Source organism: Spea bombifrons, chromosome 7 (assembly GCF_027358695.1).
Source record: "Spea bombifrons isolate aSpeBom1 chromosome 7, aSpeBom1.2.pri, whole genome shotgun sequence".
NCBI classification, from domain to species: Eukaryota; Metazoa; Chordata; class Amphibia; order Anura; family Pelobatidae; genus Spea; species Spea bombifrons.
In genome coordinates, this window is record NC_071093.1 from 208,836 (window position 1) to 217,500 (window position 8,665).

The 8,665-nt window shown below is 51.2% G+C and overlaps 1 protein-coding gene across 1 annotated transcript; it reads left to right on the forward strand.

Annotated features, from left to right (window-relative positions):
* The first annotated feature begins 2,555 nt into the window (after positions 1-2,555).
* On the forward strand, positions 2,556-5,223 carry INSIG2 (insulin induced gene 2). Its single transcript, XM_053470926.1, has 6 exons — positions 2,556-2,623; positions 2,971-3,260; positions 3,442-3,566; positions 3,740-3,906; positions 3,992-4,091; positions 4,458-5,223. Exons 2-6 carry the CDS (start codon positions 3,026-3,028, stop codon positions 4,497-4,499), a joined length of 669 nt encoding a protein of 222 aa, XP_053326901.1. The 5' UTR covers positions 2,556-2,623; positions 2,971-3,025; the 3' UTR covers positions 4,500-5,223.
* The last annotated feature ends 3,442 nt before the right edge of the window (positions 5,224-8,665 follow it).

The following is an 8,665-nucleotide window of genomic DNA, read 5'->3' on the forward strand; positions in this document are numbered from 1 at the left end:
TTTGACGAGTCCTCAAACCCTTGTGTTTTGTGAAACAAACGCCATGGAAACAGCTGCAGGTTTTAATGGCGCTAACGGCAGGTAATTATCTGCCAGCTCAGTGTATGGAGCAAACCGAGACCCTTTCACTGCCAACGACGTCCAGCCGGTCCCCCGACCCGTCACACGCCGGGCCAATGACATAATAGCGCAGCGCTCCGCTTCTCAGAGCTGCCGGCCCGCCAGGACAAAGTTGCCCTACAAACCCTATGTGCCTCCTCCCCCCAAAACCTGAGGGCAGCCCTGGTGGATAACCATATGCCTGCCCCATGGATTAACCTCTACCACTTCTGCTGGGAGGCTGTTCCATTTATCCATGACTCTCTTAGTGAAAGAGCTATAACTAAAGATAACTATAAAGCTTTAACTGCGAGATACTTTACAGGGAGATCGACAGCTGGAGGCGAACCCGTTACCACGTTAGACGGAGCGATGGCTGTGGAGCGCGCGGGCGCCGGACCCTGACAGCCATTCTGGGGCTGAGTGTTTGACTTTCAGGGACGCTGAACCTGGTTAGAGCGTCACAGAAATCAGCGATAATCACAAGAGATGAATGCGATGTCAGGCGACCGCCTCACGCAGGTCAAAGGTTAATGAAAGGCATCCGGAGGTCAGCGGGGGATTATGTACCGGTTTAATAAAGTGCCGGTGATGGGAGATTTATACTCGGGTGATGACACCGGCAGATCACGGGGATGATGGAGCGTTTAGCGAGAGGCACGCAGCCCGTGGAGAGACGTCTGGTGCAGAAGGAAGGAGAGATAAGTTGCCCCCACGCGGTAATTACCCCGACGCGTTCTGCTGACAAGGCAAACATTCACTCTGCGACGACAGCCGACGGGCAAAAAGAGTTTTTTAGGGGGTGATGGAAAAGCGGAGCAGATTTACCCCGATTCGCACGTTCTGACCCCGAGAGGCTGCGGCTAAAAATTTGGGAATTTAGCAAGAAGTGAGGCATCGTGCGAATCCACGTATTTACCCCTATGGAGAGTTTCTAGACGGACAAACCCCAAACCACTGAAAACATGCGCGTGAAATGCGCTTCCTAGTGATCGTGTCGTTGGGCAGCGCATGTCCGCGTTCTCCCCTTAGATCTCTCCCTGCGTCTCACAAGCCACGTATAGAGTGTGCGAGCTCTAATCACCGAGAGCGCACCACGTGTTCACTTCTTAACACGCACAGTATATTGCGTGTTACACGGTAAACATGCACCGCAAAGCCTTGTGTGCGTAAGAAACTCCAGTTTTGAGACTCGATCCCCAAACATGGCGGCCCTCGAGTGAACCGCGTCGCCGTCACCCACTGGTGCTACAGACCCTCCGCCGAGCGCCAAACGCTCTCCGACAGCAGCTGCCGACGGTGAAAAATCCCAGCCGCCCGGCTCCTCCTGACCTCTCCCCGTATTGTGTTAACCCCTCGGAGCAGAGAGCATTTCTCTTCCTGCGGGAAATGGATCGGGGAAGGAGCGCTCTCCGCGAGACCGACGATCCGCTTCAGTCTTCTAACTAATGATTCCATTTAGAAAGCGTGAAAAACAACCCTTAATGGACTGTCGCTGAGCCGGGGGGGCCACTCGGGGCCGTCTATCAGAGCAAAACCGAGGCAATCCTGAGACAGAGCGCAAGCGACGGGACCGCGTGACGGCTGCCCCCACCCCGTGAAACGGCTATTATAATAATAGTAAATAAAGACCGGGTCGGGTGGAAACGTCGCCTGTCCCTCCGGTGAGACCCCCTCCGGGGGGGGGGGGGCGATTTATCCGCATATGGCCCCTTCTCTTTATATTTTATGTTCGCCGTCAGGGGCCGAGTCCGAGACACAAACACGGGCCACGGATTTACAGCCAGGATAACAAACCGAACTAAAAAAGGTGACGGTAAAACACTAACAATCCGGTGTCAGTGAAGTTTACAACCTGAAGAGGAGACCTCTGAGGTCCTCACGCTTATGGGGCGTAACTTTAGCTGAAGACTCTGCATATAAAGCGTTATATGTTTAGTGCTTGGGATTTAGGAATTTCCCTAAATCTCCAGGTTTTACCCATAAACCTGTCTCCCTGCTTTATGACAGCTGGAATCTCTGCTTGAATACAGGTGACTTCATTCAGATTATCTTTACTGCCTGACAAGTTACGGTTTCCATAGCAACTATTAGAACCGTTAGCGAGTCACCACAATGTAACCTTTAATAGGGTGTTAAATGGTTAATATTTGTTTTGGGTAGAGGATTGTTTAGGCCGCAGGTAGGATTATATACACCGCGGGTATTACTTATAGATTTATATTCCGCAATGCTGGGGGTAAAACAAACTCACCCATTAGGGCATTAAGGGCGCTGGGGGCTGTTGGGGTTACTCCCTGTTGGTGGTAATTGGGATTTCGGAGCTGGGGGTAATTCACAAATTCCCCTCTCAATATGGCCGCCGCCTCTGTGTGGCTCCTCCCACCAATGTGTTTCACATCTCCCAGTGTCAGTCACCCATTACCTAAGAGGAAGGGGCAGGGTCAACGTGTGAACGAGGCTTGGAACCCAGAATCGTCATACTTCCTGGTGCTGAGTCGTGAGACCGAGTTCGGGGCCACAGGTAGGGGTACTGAGGATCAGGGTAGCGTGAATATATATATATAATGTGTGTGACAGGGGCCCCTCTGTCTGTATATAATGTACCAGTGGCCCCTCTGTCTGTATATAATGTACCAGGGGCCCCTCTGTCTGTATATAATGTATATAATGTACCAGGGGCCCCTATATATGTGTGTGTGTATATATATATATATATATATATATATATATAAGACCCCCTGGTGTTTGTGTGTGACAGGGGCCCCCTGTGTGTGTGTGTGTGTGTGTGTGTGTGTGTGTGTGTGTGTGTGTGTGTGTGTGTGTGTGTGTTTTATTCTAATTGCATGACGTACTGTGTCTGATTTGCAGCTTCCCAGAGCTGCCCCTCGTACCCCTTGCCTGATTTGCTGGGGACCTGGAGGTGATGGGAGTTGGCGATAATGCGTCATCAGAGACCGAGACGGGCAGATCTCACCATCGGAGCCACAAGATGCATTTAGTGATCCGGGGGCTTCTCCTCTTCCTCATCGGGGTCTTCCTGGCTCTGGTGTTAAACCTGCTGCAGGTTCAGAGGAACGTCACCCTCTTCCCCCCGGATGTGCTGTCCAGCCTCTTCTCCTCCGCGTGGTGGGTGCCACTGTGCTGTGGCAGCGCTGCGGGTAAGACAGACTCCATGAGCGTTACCACCATGGGGGGCGTAGCATCTCAGATAATGCCCCCCATATGCCTGGGTATAGAGATGTATTAACCCCTTAAAGCCCTAGTACCTGTGAAGCGTGACACGTGCAGGCCGGAGCCGCTTCCACATCCATGTTTCAGTTCACCCGTTTCCTTCCACAGCCGCCATCGGGCTCCTGTATCCGTGCATCGACCGACGCCTGGGAGAGCCGCACAGATTTAAGCGCGAGTGGTCGAGTGTGATGCGCTGCGTGGCTGTGTTTGTCGGGATAAATCACGCCAGCGCTGTATCCTTTCCCGTGGCAGTTTGTGGCGTTATTTTCTTTTATCTTGGTATTTTTTTTTTTTGAGTATGCTGTTGGCCTCCGTAAGGCGGACTCCGTCTTGGCCGACGGGTTCCCTTTCGGTGGTTGGCGTGTCGGGGGCTCTTTGTGTTGCGCTTTCCTTGACTCTGACCCAGAAAGTTGATTTTGCCAACAACATGCAGCTGTCTCTTACGCTGGCGGCTTTATCCATCGGACTGTGGTGGACGTTTGATCGCTCGCGGAGCGGGTTAGGACTGGGTATAGGGATTGCCGTCTTTGCCACGCTGGTGTCCCAGCTCCTGGTGTATAATGGGGTTTATCAGTAAGTTTTCCCGTGTGATGTCACGTGTGGCCTCATTGTGTCATTTTGTTCAGCGCGTCAAGCTTTGTGTCTCCTTTTTCCGCAGATACACGTCTCCGGACTTCCTGTATGTGCGATCCTGGCTGCCGTGCATATTCTTTGCTGGTGGGATCACGATGGGGAATATCGGTCGTCAGCTGGAGATGGTGGGTATCGTGGCTATCGCTCGTTTGGTCTGTAGGCTGTTGCCGTTCTGCGCTAACGATTGCCCAGAGTGCCCGGATCCCCTGATCTTCTGTAGTAATGATCAGCCAGCGCATGCCCACTGCCAGCTTTGTGGGCGGCACGTGGCGGCTGCTGGAATGCGCCATGTATCTGATTGGGGTCTCTAACAGGAGGGGGCCGAAGACGCTGCTATTATTATTATTTACATGAGAATGTTTAGTGAATATGACTCAAAGTGAGACGATGCAACGTGGCCCACTGCTGTGGTATCACACGGCATGCTGGGGCAGATTCAGGGGTCCGGGACAAGCTGCTTTTCGTGGCTTAATCTCTCTTTCTGTTTTCAGTACGAGCGAAAATCGTTGGCAGAGAAATCGCATCGGGACTGAGAACGGACTGCTCGGCGGTGTGCGGCGCGTGGCTGCCGGGACGTGGCTCTGTGATCCACGACTCTCCTGTTCAAGGCGTTTCATGTTTAACTCTTTGTGCTGGAGAAGCAGTTAATTTGGGGTCAGCCGGGTCACAAGGGACTGGACCCCTCGCGGTACAGCAATGCTTTCATCTGTTTCAAGGACCAAGTGAATTCTATTCTGATTTGCCCCCAATTGTTGGGCCACGAGGACATCTGCCCCCTGGAGGGGTAAAACTGACTCCACCATATTTTACGAATACAGGGTTCATGTTTTACTTGGCATTTTGAACAAAACTGTGCTTGACGTGGGCTGCGTGTGCGACCTCCACGTTTATTCGGGGCTTCCCTCCTCCTTCGGTGCGCCGATCGCTGGTGGAGGAATCTGGCCAGACAAGCTTTTGCCCCCTCAAGTCCTGTGGGGGGGGGGGGGAAATAGGATCTTACCCTCCTGCCCCTGATTGGAGAAACTCTTCTCCCCCTTGTGCTAGAGGAAGAGTGACGCCTAATTCCACTGGGTCTCCTGATGCCCCAGAACCCCGCTTATGCCTGAAACCCCAGTCATAAAACCATCCTCCGAGCCGGTCTGAAAGCCCCCCGAGAGTGAAGATGGGGTGCGATGCTGCGTCGGTTGGGGGGCCATGACTGTCCTTTTAAAGGGAAGGAATGAAATGAGTTTTACCCAATAAAATGCATTAAAATAATCTGAGGGTCTCCACGGTGGGTCTGCATCTGGAAGGCAGTTATTTTCTTGTACCCTGTGGGGTAAGTACTGGGGCAGATCTTCCTGCGCAGGTTTCTTATTGCGCTATATGGCTGGACAGAGATGTTTGTAATTGGTGATCTCCACCAACGTTACTCCAACTTGCCTTACGGACAGCCTGACAAGGGTTGTTTTTAATGGACATTATTTTCCCCACGTGCTCCTCGGCCTCAGTGCCACGGGTCCACGTCTTATCCTCTGAAAACCCTCCCCAAATACCCCGCTATTCTGCTGCCCCAGCCCTGAGAAGCCTATCCTTTAGTACCCTATTATACCCCTTCTATACGTTCCAGTCTGCCCTGCTTCCTCCTGCAGACCCCTCTCTACAGACCCCTACAGTCTCCTCTCTACAGACCCCTACAGTCTCCTGATCAAGATTGATCGCCGATCTCTGGTATATTATTTGCCCTTAGAGGGGGTTTCAGATCCTGGGTCGTTGGTCCGGCTTGTGGTGTGGCAGACAATAGATTATCAGTATATTTAATTCAGATTAATGGCGCCGGGGCCGCTCTCATGTATGTGCGCAGGTTTAAGTAATGGAGATTAATATAAATCCAATGTTCAGCGCGTCCCCGGGAGCCGCCCCGTAACGCTCTGTTGGGGTAAGCGGTCACGCGCAGAGCCCGTTAAAGGGCCGGGGGTTTCTGTGTCGCGTCCCCAGGAGCCGCCCCGTAACGCTCTGCTGGGGTACACGGAGTTACTCGAGTCTCTCTACCCCAAAGTGGTCAAACTATATCTTTATGGAGCTTGATTTGTGCCCAGGGGCTCAGTCCTGCTGGGACAGATAAGGGCCCCTCTCACAAACTGACTTGTGGCAAAGGTGGCATTCTGTGACGGCGCCACGTTTACAGTCGGTGAGCTTTCCGTGTCGGTCTCTGGAGACGGCTGCCTATGGGCTGATTTCATACACCTGTAAGTAATGCGGGGCCAAAACACCTGAACTCAATCATTTGGACGGGCCACGTGCTCTTGGTCATATAGTGGATGTATGACCCATCCTCTGTGGCCCCTGGCGTGGGGGGTCCCATCTCCATCCCCACGATATCCATAATCTAAACTCACGGAATTACCGATCGCTGTAATGAGGCGAATGTTTGTTTGTTTTCCCGCCGACGGGAATCGCTGGCCGGCCCCCCGGTCCCCCTGCGAGGACTAGGCCTGGAAATGAGATGAGGGAGAGAGCGGTCTGAGCCTCGGTTAATGGGCTGACAAAATGAATCACAGCGGCCGCCGCATCTATCACGGCTAAAAGGGGCCACAAATGATCTGTGAAACGCTGGATATTGATTACTCGTGTACTACAAGTGTCGGCTTTAATGTGCAGCCGGCGCGGAGAAGCGGCAGGGACAGATGGCACCTTAACTCTCCTTTGATAGATTTTAATGGTGAAATATTGATTTCTATCTCGCCAAGGCCTGCGCTGGGGCCGGAGTCATTTGTTGGCGAGTACCGGACACACGCGCCGTGGCTGTAATCAATCATTCGTGGCGAGGCAGGTGAAAGGCTCAACAGAAGCACCTTGAATCCCAAAGAGGTGTCACAATCCGGCGGCGGCGGGGGGGGGAGCCTGGAGGACGACGAGAGACCGGGGGACAGACCTTGGGGGGTAGAGAGCGAGGGCTGTTACCGTGCCTGCGCATGGCGATCCGCTTCCTTCTTTAACCCTTGCCTGGCTTTGGCCAATAGCAGACCCCAGCCCCCGACATTGTATTAAAGCCCCCCGCTCTTGTCTTGTATAACTACAAGTGATTTAGGTGCAAATTTTGAAAGGTGGCTTTATCACCATAGCAACCCGTGAAATACCTGCTGTTTTTTTATGTTTAAAGAGCTTGTGTCCCCCCAGTTTCCCCTCACACCTTTCACTCCGGACCCTGGACACCGTCCGCCGGCTGTTGATACTTTGGCCTAAATCTAAGAGATTTTCCCCCATTGTTCGTCTCTGGATCATCTACTGGGCGGCCAGGGATTGTCTTCACTGAAAGGTGATTAGAGTCCGATTATTTACCTATAGAGGTATCTCTCTGGTGATGGGACAGCCCCGCCCAGTCACACCCCAACCCTGCCCCAGTCACACCCCAACCCCGCCCCAACTCCTCCTCTAGATGTCATTGAATTGGCAGCTGAAAAAGGAGTTTTTTTTTCACTAAAGAGGGAGTTTGCAGGAGAGTCGCGGCGTCCGTTTACCTGCCAGACTGTGTTATGAAGGGTCAGAAAAACAACCCCGTGTGAGCCGCCTCTGTATAACATATAGTTCAATGTACAACGTACTCTCAAGACCTCTCACTGATTTATCTATACATTATACAGGGGCCAGCTCGCTGATTTATCTATACATTATACAGGGGGCCGGATCGCTGATTTATCTATACATTATACAGGGGCCGGCTCGCTGATTTATCTATACATTATACAGGGGGCCGGTCAATGATTTATATATACATTATACAGGGGGCCGGTCACTGATTTATCTATACATTATACAGGGAGCCGGCTCGCTGATTTATCTATACATTATACAGGGTGTAAGCTTTGTTCCAAACCCTTTGTAATGCATTACTATGCAAATTACCTTACATTGTAAAACCAGATATCTCACCTTATAGAAACCCAAATCGTCCCCAAAACATTATGCAATAAATGTAATATCACATTTTAAAGGCACCCTTCATTTCTTACAAGGGGCAGGTCACTGATTTATCTATACATTATACAGGGAGCCGGCTCGCTGATTTATCTATACATTATACAGGGGGCCGGATCGCTGATTTATCTATACATTATACAGGGGCCGGCTCGCTGATTTATCTATACATTATACAGGGGGCCGGTCACTGATTTAACTATACATTATACAGGGACCGGTCACTGATTTATCTATACATTATACAGGGAGCCGGCTCGCTGATTTATCTATACATTATACAGGGGGCCGGATCGCTGATTTATCTATACATTATACAGGGGCCGGCTCGCTGATTTATCTATACATTATACAGGGGGCCGGTCAATGATTTATCTATACATTATACAGGGGGCCGGTCACTGATTTATCTATACATTATACAGGGGGCCGGTCACTGATTTATCTATACATTATACAGGGGGCCGGTCACTGATTTAACTATACATTATACAGGGGGCCGGTCACTGATTTCTCTATACATTATACAGGGGGCCAGTCACTGATTTAACTATACATTATACAGGGGGCCGGTCACTGATTTATCTATATATTATACAGGGGCCGGTCACTGATTTATCTATACTTTATACAGGGGGCCGGCTCGCTGATTTATCTATACATTATACAGGGCTGGCTCGTATAATAATAATTGCCGTTAGAATATTATCTCAGAGGCGGCCGTGTAGCGAATGCATTTTAT